This window comes from Leishmania mexicana, chromosome 8 (genome assembly GCF_000234665.1).
Source record: "Leishmania mexicana MHOM/GT/2001/U1103 complete genome, chromosome 8".
NCBI classification, from domain to species: domain Eukaryota; phylum Euglenozoa; class Kinetoplastea; order Trypanosomatida; family Trypanosomatidae; genus Leishmania; species Leishmania mexicana.
In genome coordinates this window covers 106,694-127,515 of record NC_018312.1, presented here as the reverse complement: position 1 = coordinate 127,515, position 20,822 = coordinate 106,694, and the positions used below count along the sequence as shown (strand labels likewise).

The 20,822-nt window shown below is 58.2% G+C and overlaps 6 protein-coding genes across 6 annotated transcripts; all 6 read left to right on the top strand.

Moving 5' to 3' along the window:
- Window positions 1–93: 93 nt before the first annotated feature.
- Window positions 94–2,649, top strand: LMXM_08_29_2480 (conserved hypothetical protein; the record flags this gene model as incomplete). The annotated part of the gene is made up of 1 exon (XM_003872261.1): window positions 94–2,649. One exon carries the CDS (start codon window positions 94–96, stop codon window positions 2,647–2,649), a length of 2,556 nt encoding a protein of 851 aa, XP_003872310.1.
- A 1,713-nt stretch (window positions 2,650–4,362) lies between these two features.
- Window positions 4,363–5,709, top strand: LMXM_08_29_2490 (putative protein kinase; the record flags this gene model as incomplete). The annotated part of the gene is made up of 1 exon (XM_003872260.1): window positions 4,363–5,709. The coding sequence occupies one exon, from the start codon at window positions 4,363–4,365 to the stop codon at window positions 5,707–5,709; it is 1,347 nt and encodes a 448-aa protein (XP_003872309.1).
- A 1,890-nt stretch (window positions 5,710–7,599) lies between these two features.
- LMXM_08_29_2500 (vacuolar protein sorting-associated protein 4) lies at window positions 7,600–8,937 on the top strand (the record flags this gene model as incomplete). Its single annotated transcript, XM_003872259.1, has 1 exon — window positions 7,600–8,937. The coding sequence occupies one exon, from the start codon at window positions 7,600–7,602 to the stop codon at window positions 8,935–8,937; it is 1,338 nt and encodes a 445-aa protein (XP_003872308.1).
- Window positions 8,938–12,023: 3,086 nt separating this feature from the next.
- On the top strand, window positions 12,024–13,484 carry LMXM_08_29_2510 (putative 6-phospho-1-fructokinase; the record flags this gene model as incomplete). The annotated part of the gene is made up of 1 exon (XM_003872258.1): window positions 12,024–13,484. One exon carries the CDS (start codon window positions 12,024–12,026, stop codon window positions 13,482–13,484), a length of 1,461 nt encoding a protein of 486 aa, XP_003872307.1.
- A 3,971-nt stretch (window positions 13,485–17,455) lies between these two features.
- On the top strand, window positions 17,456–18,664 carry LMXM_08_29_2520 (conserved hypothetical protein; the record flags this gene model as incomplete). Its single annotated transcript, XM_003872257.1, has 1 exon — window positions 17,456–18,664. The coding sequence occupies one exon, from the start codon at window positions 17,456–17,458 to the stop codon at window positions 18,662–18,664; it is 1,209 nt and encodes a 402-aa protein (XP_003872306.1).
- Window positions 18,665–19,880: 1,216 nt separating this feature from the next.
- On the top strand, window positions 19,881–20,084 carry LMXM_08_29_2530 (conserved hypothetical protein; the record flags this gene model as incomplete). Its single annotated transcript, XM_003872256.1, has 1 exon — window positions 19,881–20,084. The coding sequence occupies one exon, from the start codon at window positions 19,881–19,883 to the stop codon at window positions 20,082–20,084; it is 204 nt and encodes a 67-aa protein (XP_003872305.1).
- Between the last annotated feature and the right edge of the window lie 738 nt (window positions 20,085–20,822).

The window sequence follows — 20,822 nt, the reverse complement described above, 5'->3', positions numbered from 1 at the left end:
TCCTGCTCCCTCCGCCGCTTTCTCTGGCACTGGACCGTCCGCTACCCTCTCATCTTCCACTTTGCTCTCTTGAAGTATCTGCGGAGGCCAGTAATGCAGCGCTTTAGCCACTTTCTGATCCAGGACAGCGACTCGGACATCGCCGAGGAGGCTGCGCCGCGCGCGAACCAGCCCACCAATGTTGCGGATGGCTCCTTGCACGGCTCCGCGGTACAGGAATGTGCCAGCAACGGCACCCTTCACTCTTTGCCGCGTAATACTGAGAATGGGGCGCCGACTGCAAAGCAGCCAGCAGCCCCGCAGGAAGCCCCGCAGGCAACCCCGCAGGCAGCCCCGCCATTGGAGCACACTATGAACAGAGACGGGTCGCCGACGTCCTCACCGCACGCGTTGCCTCCCACCTCACCTGACTCCCACAGGCTAAATGGGTCGGCGGCGAACCAGGCCTCCTTGCTGCCGTCGTCGCATCACCATGCCAGCGCCGGTGCAGCAGCGGGAGGGGGGCCGAGCTCTCAGCCCAGGGACGGTACCGACGCCGAGGCGCACAATTCGGTGCAGTCGCCCCATGCCGACGACGTCCCTCCACACGCGGACGAGGGGGTAGCCCCACCGACGCAGAAGAAGGCGTCTGCTTGCTGTGGGCTTTTCTCCATCTGCAAGCGGGGGAAGACATGCGCTTGCTGCAGGCTCTTCTCCATCTGCAAGCGGAAGAAGATACCGACGGCGGCGGGAGGCATGGAGGTGCATTCAGCGCAGGCACCTGCGGAGGAGGCGATGCCCAACACCGAGGCACAGAATTCACCTGCACGCGTCGTCGAAGCAAGGGCGACCGAGGGCTCCTCGGAGCGAGAGCTAAGCATTCCCGTCGCGGAAGGCGCGGCCTCCCCCAGGCATTCGTCAGCGCCGTCCAGCAAGAGAAGCTGTGCACAGCCAAATGAGGAGGAGGCCGGAGGAGAGGAGGTTTCGTTGCCGCGGCCCAGAAACGGGTCCTCTGCAGACGCGTTTGCCGGACAGTCAGCTCCCGACGCTGCTCTTCCGTCCAATGAAGCGACGAACGGGCCGTCTCAGGCCACCGGCGCCGACGCTGCGGAGGACGGCGGTGCCTCGAAATACAGCACGTTACCAGTACCCTCCGTTTCGCAAGGCCCAGATGCGGTTCACAACGAGCCAGACGATCCGGCGACGGCGGCCGGGGCATCGGGAGACGCTCAGAAGCCTGCAACCAAGGGGCGCCATGTGAAGCGCGTCAAAGCTGTGGTGCGGCGCCGTCGGTCAAAACCGGCGAAAGGGAGCGGCGACAGCGCGGGATCGGCGGGCTCGGACAAGGCATCTGACAACAGCGAAGACGAGGAGCGGTCTGCGCACAGCGCAGAGGCTAGGGTGGCAGCGGCGTCCTCTGACCCGTCCTTTAAGGCCAAGCGGCCGTCACTGCACTCGCACGCAGCTGTTGCCGCACCGGACAGCTTCACACACACCGGTAGTGGGAGCTATAAGGATTCTGGTTCCTACTCGTACGGGTACTCAAGCAGCTATAGCGCTTCGAACAGCCGCGCCGCATCGCGCACGGGATCAAGCATTGGTTTGGCGCAGGAACCGGTTGCCTCAGGTGCCCCGCGGCGACGATCCGTGCAAGCGTCCTCCGCGCGGTCTCTCGTGCACAGTGCCCATGTTGTCTCCTCCGCCTCCAAGCGCAGCCACAAGCCCACTAGCATACTCCTGCAGGAAGAGGAGCTCCCCCTGTCCATGCCAGCTTATCGACGGCGCGTTTTGCTCGACCTGCGCGCGCGGGAAAGGCGCGACGCTGAGGAGGCGGCGAGGGAGTGGCGCGAGCTTACTTTCCGACCTCAAATACACAACCCGTACAACAACTGCCTCGACGCGTCACCGGCGGTGACGACAGACCGCAGCCACTCACCCTTCAGCGAGTCTCACGGGTTTCCCGGGCATTCCTCTGCGTCCGTCTTCTCAGAGCCCTCCCCGGGTCGCTACCAGATTCGCCGCGTCTCCCCCCGCCTGTTGCAGTCGCGCCGCGCACCGCAGCAGCCCGCGCCACCGCCGTTCAAGCCCGTCATCTCCCAGTACGCGAAGAACTCGGTAAAGCCGAAACTCGATGTCTTCACGCGCCTATACATTCCCCGCAGCCCCTCGCCGCCAGCGCCGGGTGACACCTACCCGCACAAGCCGGAGATTTCAAAGTTGGCGTGTGAGCTGTACACGCGCCGCCGCTCTGAGGGCGACGAAGCAACACCACCGCGCAGGTCGGTGTTCGATCGCCTCTACCGCGCGCGCCGGTCCCCCAGCTCCAGTCCCACTAAGTCTCCCTCCCGCTCTGCCGTGCTCGGGCCGTCTTTCAAGCCCCAAATCACTGAAAGGGCACGCCGCCAGTCGGCGATGTTACCAAAGGAGCCGTTTGGCGACCGGCTTTACCGCAACAGCCGCTCGCCGAGGCGTGAGAACCATTCCCCGTTCCGCGCGCGTGAACAGTTCCGAGGCGACTACGGCACCGAACATGTGACGACGAACGACATAAGTAAGGACAGATCTTCATGGTCGTCAGAGTCGTCCATTGCGGTGAGGGGTACGGCGACCGCGTCGACGAATCTCGACCGCCGCTTATCGCAAACCCAGGCCACGCTGGAAGATGTGTAGCCGTCAACCACCGGATCTAGAAGTGTAGTAGTTGGGGAGACGCCGATGATCGGTATCGACGGTGCCCAATGCAAGGATCTTGTTCCAAGCACCTATCCGACGCTGCCTGCGAGGGGCTTGTCATCACTTCAGTGTTGAACACCTCCCTGCCTTCTCTGGCGCTCTCCCTGTCTTTCTTTCTGCATCTTGCGCAAGTGTGCCTCCTCCTTCCCCCTCTCCCGTCCCTTCGTCGAAGGACGCGGACCCCCTTCGACCCTCTTCGTGTGTATGTGTATGTACGTGTGTGTGTGTGGTGCATCTGTGTGTTCTTTTCGTGCGCTGCCTTGCCGCCCCCTCCTCCTCCCTGTCGACGAGTATCGGGGCTTCGGGTTTAGGGGAGGGTGCGAACGTGATGGAGCTCGTGATGACATCACGTCGCTTGCCGCGTCTGCAGAGTCAACTTCAGAGAAGGAGAGCGGTGAGTCTTCCTCTTGTCTTGGGGTGGCGATTCCATTGGTCTGGTGTGCTATCGTTTTCTTTTTGCCCCTCCCCCTCCCCCTCCCCCTTCCCCATGTATATGTACGTGTGTGCGTGTGTCTGTGTTTTCCCTCCCCTCCCCTTTGTACAATGAGTGGCAATTCCCCATTTAGTTCCGTCTTGTTTCTTCTAGAGTATGTGCGGTTTGTATGTACGGGTGCGTGCTGCGGTGTCCTTTGTAGTGGTTGCTGGCTTGCTTTTCAAGAGTGCGGATGGGAGCCTTTTGTCTGCCCATCGCGCCCTCCCTCTGTACCCGCTGTGCATGGCACTTTCTTTCGCTGTGCTCTCTACTCAGTACCCACTGCACTCTTCCACCTTTTCTCAGAGAGCTCAGCGCATTGCGTCCGATTCACTGTCGAAGAACAAACAAACCCCTTCGTACAGAAATGCGGTGCAGGGGGCAGCTCTAACAGACGTGCCCGCACCTCTAACCACGATCTCGAAGCTCATGAGGCTTTTGCATGGATCTCGTGTACGCACTGCTCGCCCTCCGCTGCGTGTGCTCAGTACAAAGCCCATGGCGCCGCCGCCGCCTCCCCCTCCCTCGGGCAGGCTAAGCGAACGCATTGCTGCTTCGTGGCAAGACACGCTTGCATTTCCCCTCACCTCGTATTACTGCGCGCCAACGTTTGTTCAACGCGTGTTCCCCTCGGCGCTACGCCCTCTCCCCCTTGCGTATCCATATACATATATATGTGGGTGTCATTCATACACAGAGGATGCTCACGGGCGCGGTGATTTCGGGTTTCCTAGTTTTCTTTTCCCTTCCCGTTTGCCGCAGTGTGCAGCCGTGCCTTTTCCCCTCCCCGTCGACGTCGAATAGCGTGCGCGCAGCTTGCCTTGGTGCATGTACCTGTGGCCTCGGAAACACGTGTGTGTGTGAGAGCGGGCGCAGACCTCGCATCCAGGCTAGTGTACATCTGCGCACACACGCCTAACACGTACTATTCCGTTTTAACTGCATACAAACACACACATAGATACACCAGCGCGCGCACAGGGGCGGTTGGTTGATCTACGTTTGGTCTCTTGCTGCTTCTCTTCTCCAATCCGTCCATATTTCGAGTTCTGTGCGGACTGGCGCATCAAGTCTGCGAGATAAAACAGTGTCTTGCCTGAGCTGCGAGCACACAAGGTTGCATACTGGCACTAAACGAAGGCAAGCCTTTCAGTTGCCGTTGAGTGGTGCGATCGACGATGTCGAGGTATCAGTGTTCCCTGTGTCAGGTTGAGACACCGGAGGATGATCTGAACTTCTGCGTCTGCTGCCGCGCTGCCGTCTGTGCGAAGTGTACTCGAGCATGCTACCCGAACCGCAAGAGCGTAGGCCTCTGCGTGCGGTGCACGCCACCCGACTACGGCTTCGCCTGCGGGCGGTGTTCCCGGCACATTTCGTACGTAGACATTGAATTCTTCTGCGACATGTGCGCCGCCCCCATCTGCTTCACTTGCGTAGCGAGCGGTAGTAGCTTTGAGTGTGGGCAGTTGAAATGTAGTCTGTGCTGCGAGTGCCCAATGTCACAGGCGCCGCGTAATCTGGTGATCCGCCACGAGGTGGATGACGCCATGCTGCGCCAGCTCCCGATACCACTCGTGTCAAATGCGCCACCAACGGTGGCGCCGCCGCCGCCGCAAGCGCGCGCGGCGGCCGCGGCGGTGGCGGCGACAAAGAGCACCAAATACCGAAAGCTGTTTGGGCGAGAGAAGCTCGGCGAGGGCGCGCAGGGCATCGTGTACAAGTGCTACACGGAGGAGAACGAGGTGGTTGTAGTGAAGGAGATGGTGTTTAACGATACAGATGTCACCGCCTTCGAGGCACAGGCACGGCAAGTCGAACGCATGCGCCAGCTAAGCCACCCCCATCTCATTCGCTACCTTGACGTGTCGGTCCAGAAGGACCCGCTACGCATCTGCGTAGTCATGCCTTTCTACAGCGAAGGCGACTTGAAAAAGTTCATTGAAAGACAGCGCAAACCGGTGACAGAGGTAAAGTTGTGTTCCATCGTTCTGCAGATTGCCGGCGCCCTCAACTACCTGCATCGACAAGAACCGCCGCTGGTTCATCGCGACATCAAGCCCGAGAACATCCTGCTGCTGAACCACGAGGAGCAGGTGCTGCTGATGGATCTGGATCTCTGTCGAACAGTAGACGTAACAGTGAGCGTCATCAAGCGGCGCGAGCTGTCGCCAACGTATGAGTACCGCGCCCCGGAGCTGGAGAAGAGCCACGGCGATACGAAAGCGGACGTGTTTAGTCTTGGTGTGGTGATGTTTGTGCTTGCCACTCTGCCAGACTTTCCATGCGTGCGTACAGACTCCGGAGAGATGCTGGTCATCTCTGCCTCTAAGTGGTCTCCATCGGCACTGAAGCGCGCTATTCAGCGCGAAATCAAGCGTGTGCAGCGGTACACGTACTCGGAGGAGTTTATCCGCTTAGTTGTGGCGATGCTTGTTCACCAGCCCGCCGCACGCCCCACGTCGGGGGCGGTTATCTACCGCCTGCAGAAGATCATGGAACAGCGTCTCATGGAGGGTAAGGAGTAGTGACTGCAAAGGTGACGAAGACAACACTGAAGAATGTGGGAAGCTGAAAATGAACGAAGATGCCTTCATTTGTGCGGACTCGATGTTCATGTATGTGCTTTTCGTTTTTCTTGATGGCGTGTGCGTGAGGGGCAGCGGAGTTGAGAGGTGCACTGATGATGGGGACTGAAGAGACGTGGACCTACACACATCCCGGATGGCAGCTTCGCTTCCTCTCACACCCTCCCCACCTTGCGTTGTGCTTTTTGGTGTGGTTTCTCACCCGATCTTTTTCGTTTCTTCTCTGTGTTTTCAGCCGTTGTTTCGGTGACAGAGGAAACATTGTTGTGGTCGTTGTCTTGACAGACGCCTATTTCGTTGTGTGCTCATCACACGGCCGCCGTTGCTATGACATACTCACTTACAGTACTGCAGCATGGAAGTGGTGGGGTTTTCTTTTTTTTTGTTCCCCCCCCTTTCGTTCGTGCTTCCTTTTGTGTGATTGGGCCTCCCTGTGTGTACCAGTCCGCTGCTGTTGCTGCTCTTCTTCCCTTGTTTCTTTTCTCCCGTCCCCCGTAGAAACGAGAAGTAGACAAGCTCGGCGTGTGATGGACGCTTTCCCTGCCTCCTCTGAGGCATGCATGCCCATCCCCCTTGACCCCACATCTGTGCACTCTTTTTGCTATATACGCCTTCCCCCCGCTACACGTAGATACAAACAAAGGTATACGCACGTCTACAGCTGTCCTTGCCCACCCGCTGCCTTGTCGTTGTTTGCTTCTATGTCTTCGGGTCTGCGAGTTCTCCCTTCTCTTGCCCGCTCGCCCCGGAGTCATCACTCATGTTTGTGGAGAAGCTGCACCCATCCCCCCCCCTCCCCTCCCCACCACCACCACCGCCTCTCCATCTTGGTGTTACATACGTCCCCATTCTCGTCGCCTCCCTAACCCTTTTAGATGCGCCCCATTACCGTTCCGCCTGCGCTATTCTTTTTCCGCTTGCGCTTCTTTCGTTGTTTTCCGCCCGACTCTTGTTGTCGCTTCTGCGTGTTTTTCTCTCCCCTGTCCACATCTGTGCAAAACTGTCGTCGTCGTCTTTAGCGTCAATGCGAGTCTGGCGGCATGCCGCTCCCAGAAGGCATAGTGGAGAAATAAAAGGGACGCATGTGTGCCCAACAGCGTCCATGGAAAAGAATCACGCAGACGAACGGAGTACCTTCATGCGTCACCGGATGCAGGAGGCTTATTCCTCCCCCCTCTCTCCCCAGCGGAACCCGGCTGATTCGCGAACTGTGGACTGTCAACTCCTTTATTTAGGGGAGTGCGGAGACCATCATCACGCTTTTTAGTGGATAGATGTTCAGCTGTGGCACGCCACAGCTCCTTTCAGGCCGCCTCCCATTCCTCCCGACTTGGTGAAGTTGGCCTCCTTACTCTACCTTTTGCGGTATTGCAGGGAACTGGCGAGGTGTGGGGAAGTGGGGTCGAGAGAATGGAGAAGGGCCTCTTTTCTCTCTACGAGACTGCCTCCCACTCGATATCTAGCGCCAACACATGCCTTCCCTTCCTTTCTTCATCGGTCCCCCACCCTGCTCTCTCCCTCCCAATCTACATGTGTTTCTCCGACCGTTACATCCCCTTCGATATCTCCTCATACAACCACACACACACACACACACACACATACGCATTGGACCGTGCGGGCAATTCACGCTGCAAGAAGAGAAGGGAGAGGCAATTTCTTTTGCTCCTCTGCTCTGCTTCTCGTTCTTTCAATTTTCTTTTTGCTTCCTTCTCTCCTCTTTGTTGCCGTACCCTCCCCATCATCCGACCTCCACCCACATCCTTCATCCCCTCCTTCACCATTCACTCATACACTCCACCAACCCCTTTCTTTTCCGCACTCGTCGTCATGTCCGTCGACTTCACGGCCAAGGCCGTCGAGCTCTTCAAGAAGGCCGCAACGCTGGATGAGAACAAGGAATACGAGCAGGCGTACCGGTGGTACATGGAGACGATCGACGTGTTCCTGACGGCCATCAAGTACGAGAACAAGAACCCCACAAAGCGGGAGTACATGCGAAGCAAGGTGTCTGACATCATTGCCCGCGCCGAGAAGATCAAGGAGTTCCTCGACCGTTCCAAGGACGGAGACGGCGCCGCCCAGGGCGGCTCCGGAGCCACAGCGCAAAAGACCGCGTCTGCCAGCAAGAAAGCCAAGGAGGATGACGAGGACAAGCAGCGCATGCGGAGCAGCCTCGGTAGCGCCATCGTCAAGGTGAAGCCCAACGTGCGCTGGGACCAGATAGCGGGCCTCGAGGCGGCGAAGCAGGCCCTGAAGGAGTCCGTCATCTTGCCAACGAAGTTCCCGCAGCTCTTCACTGGCAAGCGCAAGCCGTGGCGCGGCATCCTGCTCTACGGCCCCCCTGGCACGGGTAAGTCCTACCTTGCCAAGGCGGTGGCCACCGAGGCGGACGGCACCTTTCTTAGCGTCAGTAGCTCCGATCTGCTCTCCCGCTGGCTCGGTGACTCGGAGAAGCTCGTGCGCAGTCTCTTCGAGATGGCCCGCGAGGCGTACAAGACAGACGGGAAGCCGTCCATCATCTTTGTGGATGAGATCGACTCTCTCGTCTCCGCGCGCTCCGACAGCGAGAACGACGCTTCGCGGCGTGTCAAGACAGAGTTTCTTGTGCAGATGCAGGGTGTGGGTTACGACGACGAAGGTGTGCTCGTACTAGCTGCCACCAACATCCCATGGTCGCTTGATAGCGCCATCCGGCGTCGGTTTGAGCGCCGTATTTACATACCGCTTCCGGAGTTCCCGGCACGCGTGCAGATGTTCAAGATCCACTTGGGCGACACCCCCAACACGCTCGTCGACGAGGACTGGCTGGAGCTAGGGAGGCGAACAGAGATGTACTCGGGTAGCGATATCGAGAACGTTGTGCGCAATGCTCTGATGGAGTGCATCCGCACGCTGCAGGTGGCGACACACTTCAAGCGCGTTGTCGGCCCTGACCCGCACGACCCCACACGCATGGTGAACAACCGCTTGGTGCCGTGCTCGCCTGGTGACCCGGACGCGTTCCCGATGTCGGCTGTGGAGATCACGGAGCCGGAGCTGCTCATGCCGATGCCAGTGACCAAGGAGGACTTCATCAAGGCACTGCGCACCAGCAAACCTTCCGTGAATGACGAGGATATTGAGCGGCACATCAAGTTCACCGCGGACTTTGGCCAGGAGGGTTAAACCGCAACGGAGTTAGGGGGCCATGGAGCTCTCCTGTGTGTCTGCGTGTGTGTGTAGGGGGGGCATGATGCACAGCAGGGGAGTGAAAGTGTGCAGGAGGAGGAAGACGGATGAGGGAGAGCCCAAGAAGGAGAAGGGAGAGGCCAGAGGTGGTGGGCTGAGGAGTGGAGGACTATGGGGTGTTGACGGTCCCCTCTCCTGTCGTCCTCTGGTGATGTCCTACTACCTCGCTTGCCCGCCCTCGTCGTGCCGCCGCCCTTCGCCACGCGTCGCGCTCCGTGTCTTCTCCCCCTCCACTCACTCCGCTCCCCTCCCTTTCCACTGCGGCATAGGATCGACAGGGAGAGGAGGTGCGGGGCTCCTGACGGATGACTTCGAACAACAAACAAAAAGGTATGCGGCACTCAAACCAGGTGGAATGAACGGGCATCAATGCCGTTGCACCGCATGTATGGCCTTCGTCCTTGTACCCCACCTCCGAAAACGCGCTGCCCCATACCGTTTCCTTGCTCTTTGTCGAGACTTTGTGCTGCTCTTGGTTGTGCTGTTTCCTGCCTTCGTCGCCCTGTCGCTTCCGGCTCTCTCCATTATTTCCTTGCCCCTTGTTGCGTTGCGTTTCGTGAGTTTACCTTCGCGAGCTCACTGGCCGATGGCGACTTTGCGCACTTCGTTTTTCTGGGGGGTTTCTTCTTTTTTCCCCACTTCTTCAACGATGTCTGGCGCGCTGTCGACCTCCTCCGTTCTTATCCGTTCTTTTCGATATTGTCATGCTCGTCCTTCGCTGCGTCTCTCTTTCCCCTCTTCGCTTTCCACTGCTGCTGATGGCCGTCCGCTCGGCCACTGATTCGCGACGTGCACCGTCTTCTCTTGTCTCCCGATAGGACAGTCAAGGAGACAGAAGAAAAACGCGATGCAACCCCCCAGAAGAGGTCTGCACTCGGCGCGGAGCTCTTGCACACCGTATGCGCCGGTGCGTGTAGGTATGTACAGATTTGCGCGTGTGTGCGCCCGTCGTGTATGGTATGTGCATGGATCACTGGCGTTATTTCTGACTGAGCGTCTGCTTGGTTGGCGCTCGCTCTTCCTCTCCCGTTTCTTTCCTCCTGTGTGTGTGGGTGTGTGGATGGGTGGGTGAATGTGCATGGACCTGCAGTCACTCCCGTTTTTGATTTTATGTGTGTGTGCCTGTGCACCGCGCTGGAGGGAGAGAGTCTCTAAAGAGGGCGCGCGCACACATATAAAAAGAGCGCAACGAAGGATTTACGTTCGCACCTGTGAAGCGGTTCTACTGATAGAGGAGCAAGCGAGATGGAAGAGGCAAGCTGGTTTTGCTCGATCGTGTTGTGATGCCTCTGAATGCTGTAGCGTATATTATCTGAGAGACTGTATGTATGTGTCTGTGTGTCGTTAAGGCCATCGCCTTTTCTTTCTTCTCTGGTATGCTCGCGTTGTTGTTTCTTACGGATTCGCCTTTGTGTTGATGTGCTCGCTGCTGCTTCGTCCTGTTTGTGTATTTTCGGTGTTACTGTCGTCGCCGTCTTCTGTTCGCACCTCCCTCTCTGCCCGTCTGTGCGTGAGCGCACTTCTTCTGCCTGTTGGTCTCCGTGCCTCTCTCGTTTTTTTCATTGCTCTTGTGCGTGTTGGTGTTATGCTCTCTCCTGCCTGCCGCCACCTCTCTCCCTTTCTCAGCTTTCCCCCGGTCCCCTCCCTCACTCTTTGTGTTGCGGAGATGTCGACTCAACACTGGGTGCAGGAAAACGAAAGTTGCACAACGGCGATCGCCACTATACATTTACGCCTTCTTTTTTTCTTTGGCGTTGTGTGAGTACCTCGCCATCCCCGCGGACGGGGGAGGACTCCTCGGCGCGTCGCATCCTCAGGGCCCAGCACTCCCACACTCTGTGTGGGAGAAGCCCAGAAGCCCTTCCCCTCCTATTTCGTGCCAATGCGGAACCACATGTGGTGGTGACATGGTCAGCGCACGTAAGCCGGAGGGAGGCCAGAGCGATTCGTAGCAGCTGATATCGGCGGTCGGGCCCTGAGTGGTGCTGCGTCGGAGCGAGCTGGGACGGTGAGCACGCTTGTACCATACCCGTGAAGGGCCGAGCGTCGGCGTGACGCGAACGCATGCCACCCGGCCCTCACGCTGCCTGCTGGTGTGGGGACCGGAGCCACGCCGAGGGGGATGCAGCATGTGGGGACCCGGCGTCGTGGGAGCTGCTGTGAGGCGACCTGGGGGGACGGGCGGGTGGGTAGCGTTTGAGGCAGGGGCCGTGCTGAGATGACTGGGTCGGCGCATTGCTGTAACACGCGCGTGTCTAGCGCTGCTTCGCACGACGCGGATGGGGGCCCTGCGATAGGCCGATAGATCGAGTGGACTCAAGCTCTATGGACGAATGAACACGGAGCAGATGAAAACGCCATTCCTTTGCGTCTCTCTCTTGCGCTATCTTGTCGACGGTGTCTGCTCATTGTCTTGTCGCTGCGGTTGGCCATCTTTGATACACACTGGCACCCAAGTGAAGGAGGGTGGGGTGGGGAGCAAGACGGCTATCTCGACGCTCGCGCGGCTGCCCTTGCAGGTGTTTAAAGGAATGTGGAAGGATCTGTGTCTCTCTCTCTCGCTGTGACGGTGAGGTCCTGTCTGAAGACGTGCATTTACGGATACCTTATGTATTTCTCTCTCACCTTTCCCCTGATCCCCTTCATCCTTCAACCTCGTCGCCCTCTGCACTGGAACTCGTCGTGTGCGCCCAAACAAAACCCCTGGCTTCGTGCTCGCGCGCCACATGGCGCTATCAACCTCGCCCATTCCCTGATCCACCTCTTTACCTCACCCTTCTCTCTCCTTCTCCGCCGCCCTCACTGCCTCTCGCGACGGTCGCCGTCGCCATAGCCGCATCAGTTTTTCTGTCGCAAACGCCCCCTTTCTTTGCTCTCCCCCCTGTTCGGTTTCCAGCTTCCCATACCCACCACTGCACCATCACGTCACTCCCTCCAACCTCCTCTGGCCCGTGTGCTGTACTGCTCACTCAACACGAGAGACGTTCATTATTTCAGCAGCGATCCGTGTTGCGCCTTTCAAAATGGAGACTCGCCACCATCTCAACACCAAGATAATGCCGTCGTACCAGGCACCGCTGTCCAAGGTGACCGCCGCTGACCTGACAGTGGAGCGCCTGGCCGGCTGCAAGTACATGAACCCCTCAAAGAAGCACATTCTCCGTGAGGAGTACCGCGACAAGGTGGAGCACATCATGTACGACCCCCGCCCACAGGAGGACCTGGACGCTGAGTACCCGGTGTCGTGCAACAAGCTCGTGTGCGAGCTGGCTGCCGCCCGCAAGCACCTCCACTTCAACCCTTCCGAGACCTCCATCGGTATCGTGACCTGCGGCGGCATCTGTCCTGGTCTGAACGATGTCATCCGCTCCATCACGCTGACCGGCATCATATCCTACCGCGTCAAACGCGTTGTCGGTTTCCGTTACGGCTACTGGGGTCTGTCGAAGGAGGGCAGCAAGACTGCCATAGAGCTGTCCCGTGCGGATGTGCGCCAGATCCACCGCTTCGGCGGCACGATCCTGGGTAGCTCTCGCGGTCCGCAGGACGCGAAGGAGATGGTCGACACGCTTGTGCGCATGAAGATCAACATCCTCTTTACCCTTGGTGGTGATGGCACACAGCGCGGTGCTCTGACGATCTACGAGGAGGCCAAGCGCCGGGGCGAGAACATCGCCGTCTTTGGTGTGCCCAAGACGATCGATAACGATCTTGCCTTCTCCCACCGCACCTTTGGATTTCAGACTGCCGTCGAGCAGGCTGTGAATGCCGTGCGCGCCGCCTACGCCGAGGCTGTGTCTCTCAACTACGGTGTCGGCATAGTGAAGTTGATGGGCCGCGAGAGCGGCTTCATTGCAGCCCAGGCGACTGTGGCCAGCTCGCAGGCGAACATCTGCCTCATTCCTGAGAACCCGCTGCCAAAGGAGACGGTGATGCGCCTGATTGAGCGCCGCCTTCAGCAGTCGCGCAACTGCGTCATCGTGGTTGCCGAGGGCTTCGGCCAGGACTGGGAGACCGGCAAGAGCGGCCACGACGCCTCTGGTAACAAGAAGCTCATCGACATTGGCTTCATCCTGAAGAAGGAGGTGGAGAGCTGGCTGCGCGCAAACAAGGAGAAGTTCCCGCAGGGAACTGTCAAGTATATCGACCCCTCGTATATGATCCGCGCCTGCCCGCCGTCTTCCAACGACGCGCTCTTCTGCACCAACCTGGCAACTCTTGCCGTGCACGAAGCCATGGCCGGTGCCACTGGGTGCATCATCTCAATGCGCTACAATAACTATATCCTTGTACCCATCAAGGCGGCCACCTCGGTGCGGCGGGTCGTTAGTCTCCGTGGCGCCCTCTGGCGCCAGGTGCGTGAGATCACCGTGGGCCTGAGCGACGATGTGCAGCAGTGGAACGAGCAGGACCTGCGCCGCCACCTGGAGTCGCTGAATGTTGAGCGCGAGCGCATTATTGCGCGCCTGGCGTCTAAGGTGTAATGTACATACAGGTGGTAGAGAAGGAGCCGGTGCGCGTGCGCGGGTGTGTAGAGGGAACAGAGGCGTGCGGCAGAGGGAAGAGGGAGAGGGCGAGAGGGGGCAAGACTTCCACTCCCCGCTACGGCGACGGTGCCTCCTCCAAAGCGAGAGGGCGTGTCAGAATGACAAGAGAATTGGGGGAGTGGGGAAGTGACGGAGAGAAAACGGGAGGCGAAAGAAGAAAAAGAAAACCAAGAAAGCCATCGGAAGCGGTGAAGGAGAGCAACGAATGCCATGTGTATTTAACTTCAGACGTGACAAGCCCTACTGCGGTGCCGAAGAGGAGTGCGGGCGGCGAACCTCTATACGTGCGTGCGACACTGGCACCAGCATACTTGCACCCACCCAGACTTGGTCAGACACCCCTCCACTCAGGCGCGCTCGCCTGCTTGGGACTTCTCTACTTTCGTCCCAGCTTCACCAGAAGTGGGATGCGGCAGATTGGCGTAGCTCTACCAGGTGCGCGTGCCTTGGCGACGTGCGCTTGTTAGGATTCGCTGTATGTAACTCGTTCACACGCCTTCTTCTCCCCGCGTGGGACCTCGTTTCCTTTCGTCGTGCGTTTCTGGATGCATTTGTTGTTGGGGTTTCTTGTGGTTCGTGCTTCCTCGTCCGGTCATGAACGCCTCTCGTCACCTTTTTTTTTTCATTAGCTCCGCCTCGTCTTCCTGCTGGCCAAGGCGTGTGCTGGTGCATCTCGGCATTACGAGCGCGTGACACTTGTGTGAGTGCTCTGCACTCTGTGGCCTCTCACTCCCTCCTTCGCACCCCCTCTTACCCCTTCCAACACTCTCTCTGCGGACCTCTTCAAGTGCTCTGCTGTTTGCCGTCCTGGGAGTGTCTGTTGCTTCATTACATGTTGAGCTGCGTGTGCGTGCGTGCGTGTCGCCGGAGCGTGCGGCGGTCGTCACGGTGTTGGCGTGGTAGAGAATGCACCCTTTTACGGCGTGCCCACCCACTTTCTCACCCCCTCTTGTCGTGATTCTCATCGTTCTTTCCCTCGCTGCCCTTCGTGCGCGTTTTCGCTGCGCTACGTGGTGCGTGTGACGCGTTTGACGTTGTCTTCATAAATGTATGCGTACTTGTGCTAGAAGGTGAAGGATGGTGCGACTTGCCCGAGCGATGACGCTGCTGTTGCCCCTTCACCGACAACCCTCCACTCCCACCCCCTTCTCCTCCTCCTCGACGCTTGAACTCTCCGAGCCGTGCCGTGCCACCCCTCTTTCTAACCAAAGGACTGTTTCCTCAAAAGACGTATTCACTGATCCGTTCTAATTTTCCCTCTTGTTGTTGTCTGTTTCGGTCTTTCTCTTGTTGCTTCCCTACGCCGTTGCCTCTCTACTCCTTTCCATCCCTCCATGCTGCTTCCCCGCTCGTTCGTCCCTCCTTGCAGGAGAGGAGAGTTCTGGGTATCGCTGTCTGCGCGTCAGACGGGACACCCTTGTGCTCCCGTTCTCAGTGCTTTTCATTTCTTCCCTTGACGAGAGCTGTGTGTGTGTGGGTGGGTGGGTGAGGGAGGAGAGGGGGCGAAGCTAACAGGCGATGTACAGTCGTTGACATCCAAAGAGGGGGGGGGGAGCACGCGCACATGTGAAGGTAACCACCCACATTCTCTGGCCTACCAGCACACCCACCGAGCCAATGTTTTTTTTTTTCGTTCTTCGCTCGTTTAACCGAAGCCGGGCGGTGGGGTAACTCCTACACAAAGAGGCACGTTCTCACACGGGTGCTGCACAACATCAGAGGAAAAACAACACCGAAGAAAGATGAAGGGACCGCCTGCGATTTGTTCAGACTTGGACGTCTTCCCGCGCGCGCTCTCTCGCTGTTGTGTGCTTCTTCCGAAGTATCTTTCTTCTCCCGCTTGCTCTCCTTTTTGTTGAATAAAAGACCCGCCCGCTGTGGTATCCGTCGGTCTCGTATGTCTTTCGGTGGAGGGTTCCCTGACGGAGATGGATGCTGTGGCGGGGGGGGTGAGGCGGGCGTCTGTGTCTTTTTCTTTCCTGAGAAGTGAAAGAAAACACCTTTGCTCGCACAGACGTCAGACTCAACCGCCAGGCGCAGAGAGAGGGGGGGGAAGAGGAGCAGACACGCACACATAAACAGACACGGGCAGGCACGGTAAACGGGAGACTCTCCCGCAAGAATAGGCACTCTGCGCTTCTCTTACATCATCTGCAGCAACTCCTAAGTGCGGTAGTGTAAAAGCGCGCTAAGCCCAATGCGGGAAGCCGATGCGAGCGTTCTCCGACCTCCTCTCTTTTTTTTGCTTCGACACTAGTACGATCGCTGTGCTTGTTTCCCTAACTCATTACTATTTCCCGTCCCCAGACAGCCGCTGCACCCCCGTTCATGTTCCGCTCTTTATTATATTTTTCGTTTTTTTTTCTCTGAATGGTGAGCAGTTTCACTTCGGTTTTCATGCCTTGACTCTTCTCTGTTCTTCTTTTGTTTCACCACGGTGGATGCCCCTCTTTTTCTCTCTCCCTCGCGCGCTTCTTTCTCTTGTCCTTTCCTCGTCGATGATGCCATCACCTGCTGACGAGCGCGAGCCACACGCAGAGAGACGACCCCTTTCCCACCGAATAAGAAAAGACGCCCAACACACACGCACACGCACACGCACGTGCACAGGCACGGACTGACGGGTCAGTCGAAAGAATATTTTTCTCTTTTTGTTGTTGTTTGCTCGCCGACCGATTTCCCTCCCTTTTTGCCTACTGAAGCATCGTTGCCTCCTCTTAGAGTCTTCTCGTCGCTGTCCGTCGCCATGCTGCCTTTTACCTTTTTTTCTTTCGTTTTGGTTTTGGTTTCTCTTTCTCTGTTCTTCTTCTACCACGTCGTTGTGTGATGGGTGACTCGACACGGCGCACGCGCACACGAGCACCCCTCACCCTCCCCCCAGAAAAACCACCATTCACTCCAGCGCCGCAGAAGAGGCGGCGAGGCCGCGCACGCTCTCACGCAACAAGGAAAGAAGGCAACAGAGATTCAGAAGAGAGCGAGTTCAGAGAATGGACACACGGGTGACGGACGGAGGGGAGAACACGCTCAGAATGCAGCAAGGAAAATGCGACAGGGTCAAAAACGGTTATCGTAGCGCATATATGAGGTAAAACAGGAGTGGGAGGCACTCGCTGCACGACGAAGCAGAGGTGAAAACCAACGTGACAAGCACACAGGTTTACACACACGCTCGCAGAAGACGTGCCCACAACTCTTGGCGCGGGAGGAGTCACTGGCACGGCTGGGGAAAGCGGGGTGGGGCTGCACTCCTCTAGCTCACGCAGGAGCGTGGCGCTTCAGTGCGGGGCATGCCGCCGGCACAGCTTTGAGTAGCACGGTCCCTCCTCTCTGTCTTCCCTCCCCCTCTCTCCCCTGTGCGCAGCTCCCCTTCTTCTTGCTCACTCGAAGCAAACGAAAAAAAGAGCGACGTGCCGCAGTCTTGCGCGTGCTCTTTGCCTTCTTGTGTGATGTCGCGTGTCTGTGTATTCGGAGTGGTGCCGGTGTTTGTGCCAGCAATCCTATGCACGCACCCGGGACGCTGAATGACGCCATCTACACGTTGCCATCGTGCCTTCCTCCTCCTCATGTTGCCCTTTTCTTTCTTGTGTCGACGTGTTGGTGCGTATGCGCAGAGGGCCACCGCTGTCTCCTTGCGTGCATATGTGGCGTTGGGCATTCCCCTTTGGACAACAAGACGCTCTTCTCCCTCTCTGCTGCTCTCCCGCAGAAGTGCTCATCGAGGGCAGTTGACGACTCCATCTATCACGCAGGCATACACAAGCACCCGTCTCGTTTGTGAGGCTACGACGCCCTTCTGAGAAAGAAAAGGCTCCCAAGGAAAAGTGGACGGCGACACGCAATCATCGACGTCAGGGCATAGGCTGCCTCCTCTCCTTTGCTTTCTTGTCCCTGTCGACGTGTCGTACATGTCCGCCTACGCCGGGCACGACGTGCCCCACTCCTATGACCTCCTACGTGGCATCCGCCGCGTCAGGACGACGGCGCAGCTGCAGGAGGCCTACGATGGCCTACTGGCATTTGTGAGGAAAACGCATCAGCTGGTGGAGGCAGAGGCGGCGAAAAGTGCCGCGTTCGGCACCAAGGACGCTTCTGAAGCGTATCTGCAAGTGCCATCGAGCCCCTCAGCTGAGGCGCAGGCGGCCATGTCTCAGCTGAAGCAAGTTTCTCTCTTGTGCGGGGCCTTTTGTCGTCGTGTGGAGCACGTGCTTCGCACCACCTACATCTACGCAGACGTCGATGATGCCACCCATGGCGGTCTCGCCACGGTGCATGTAAGCGCACACATGGCCCAGCTCACGAAGGAGCTACAGCGCTTCAACACTCCTGCTGTTAACGGATTTTTGGCGGCGGCAACCAAGATGGACGCACTGTCGACGTCGACGTTGTCTGTTTCCCCAGTGGACTGCGTCCTCTCCTACGGCATCGGCGATCTCTGCGACTACCGCTTGTGCCGTCGCAAGCGTGCGCAGGCATATCTTCAGCAACTCCTGGCGCAACCCCAATGGAACGCGGCTGCCATCACTCAAGTCATCGTCTCGTTGAACGAAACGCTCTCCACGCCTGTGGACCCCTTTGCGGTGTGCACGAGCGACGAGTCGGTTGAGGCAACGTGCGTGGTGACACCCTTGCGCGACCCCATTTCGCAAACTGCCATTCGAATTCCAGCGCGAGGGGAGAAGTGTGTGCACCTGGAGATCTTCGACGTGGAGAGCTTCGTGCAGGCTACCCAACAGCGCTCCTTTAATAGGGTCGACGTTGGCGCCCCGTGTCCGCTCTGCTCACAGACGGTGCACCTGTTGTCGATACGCGTAGACACGCGGGCCTTGGAGGCGATGCGCAGCTATGAAAGAGCTGCCGCTGAAGCTGCGCCGTCTTCTTCATCTTCTGATGCGCCGCCTACCCTCACTGCTGACTGTGCTCTGGAGTGGAACACAGACACTCGAACAGTCACGGTGGTCCGTGGCAGACGCGGCGCATCGGCCGAGGAAAGCGCAGTAGGCGAAGATCAGGAGGAGCCAGCGACGCCGTCGAGAGGGCCGCGCGACGATGCATCAGAGGCGGTCACCAAAAAACGAAGGATCGAGATTGGCGGCCACGTGCTGTATGCCGACTAGGGAGGCGGTGCCGATTCGGGTCGGCGTCGGTTGGTAAGGCACCCCTTGTATGGTTAGCTCATGTGTCTTCCTTTTGTCTGCATGTTTTTCTTCTTTTCATACCCAGTCCCTCCTCGCCTGCGTTATGTACTCATGTGGGCCCGGGCGCGTGTGGAGCGCGAAAATACAGAGGACGATCGCCAACGAACTTGCACGAGCTCGCATTGCACACACTGCGGCTCGAAGGGCTACTGCGACGCCGTCTTTTGTCAAGTGCTCCAACCACCGTGCCTGCATCGTAACGCAACTCACCACTGTGAGTGCGTGCGAGTGCGGCAGAAACCGGGAAAAGAGAAGAAAGGAAAGCCGATTTGAAGGGGGTGCAGGCCAGCACACGCAGACAGGTGTTCGACAGTCATCGTTTGGTGTGGCGCACGTGAGAGCCACAGGGGCTGCAAGAGCGCAGCTGGGCCACGTCGCAATCGGGCCGTCTGGAGGCAGCCCAGGCGTGTTGTTGGTGCGGAGCCCGTTTGATCCCATTACGTGGAGTTAGTGCTTGTCCCCGTCATCATCCCTCCTGCTCCCCCCTCTCCTCTCCTCTCCTCTCCTCTCTCGTCTCGTCCTCCCCTCTTGTGCTGTTCTCGCACTTCTCTTTTGATGCCTCGTGCCACATCCGTTCAGGTCTTGCACCTACCGTTCTTCACCAACTCTTGTTTACTCTCTCTGTGCTCTTGCTTACTTTGTTTTAACACCTCGTGCGTACCGCAGCCGTACCACACACATACACACCGTACGGGCACGTGCGTCTGTTAGCCTCGCTGCCCACCTTTCTCTTTCACTTCTGTTTGTTTGTGCTTTAGTGCTGTCTCATCCGTCCCGCCTCCCCACTCACTCCTACCGTCCTCCCTCTCTCCGGCTTTGTTTCACTGTCCTCTGGCGCTGTGTCGCGCGCTCTCTCTCCAAGTCCCTCTTTGCCTGTCTGCGTGTGCGTCCACACTCACCCATATAAACTCACCGTTTTCGACGACGGCTAACGAAGCATATACACTCCCTCCCTTTGTTCTCTTGTGTGTTTGGCTTTCTCCGCTTTCCTCTGTAGCACTGCTGCACCCTGTTTAGTTGTTTCCCTCTCCCCTCTTCGCTTCGTGTGTCTCTGTGCGTGCCTCCTCTTCTCCTCCCCTCTCGTCTCTCCGCTGCCAGCCTCGCGCTGGCTTGCGCGCGCATCGAAGGCAAGAAAATGAAGAAGAGCATTTCCCTCAAAGAATTCTCGACAACGCCGACGGTGTCCTACATGCTTAGCAAGGACGGCCACAACGTCGCCGCCGCGGCGGATGCGCAGAACCGTTCTATTAACCCGCCGCCACAGCCGCTTCGTGTGGAGCGTCCGAAGCAGCAGCACCCCGTTCCAGATAGCGATGACACCATGTACGAGATGGAGTAGTGGCACTCTCAATGGTGAGGTAAGGCGATGCGCTATAGACGTGGCGTGCAGCCTACTGTCGGCTCGAGAGAGAGTGCTGCCATTCTTGCGGATGCGTATGGGCGTGTGAGCGTACAATGCACAACCGTGTGCGGTGAGAGCGTGTCGCTAAACTGTGAAACGGAACTCGAACGCGGATCGTACCAGGCGAAGCACGAATAATTACATTCACGTGAGGGGGGATGGACGGTGTAGGGCCGTACAGGTGCACAGGAATAGGACTGGAGCTGTCTCCCTTTCTGCTCACTTTGGTTTATACGTCTGTGCACTCTATGAGACATGTCCTGTCAAGTGGCGAAGCCGTGCCGCACTCTCGAACACAATCGCCCCCCCCCCACAAACCGTTTGCACAAAACGAAACACGATGCGACCGCAATACTCGCTTCTTTTTCTGACAAAGGGGCCGGGGACTTGGTCAGTGAAGCTTCCACACTGCATGAGGGGGCAGCACTGAATATGACTGGTAGCACGACCCACGGGGTGAGACGTTCATGCGGCGAACATCAACGCTCTTGCGCAGCAGGAGCACCCCACTCATGCCCGGGGGGGGGGCGGGCTCGCCTCCCTCTACGGAAGAAGACGTGTAGCAGATCACGGCAGTAGACGTGTCTGTAGTCGGAAAACAAATGGCCGAGATAACGACAAACATGAGAGGGGATTGCTGCACAACGCTTGCGCCACCGAACAGGTCCACCACGA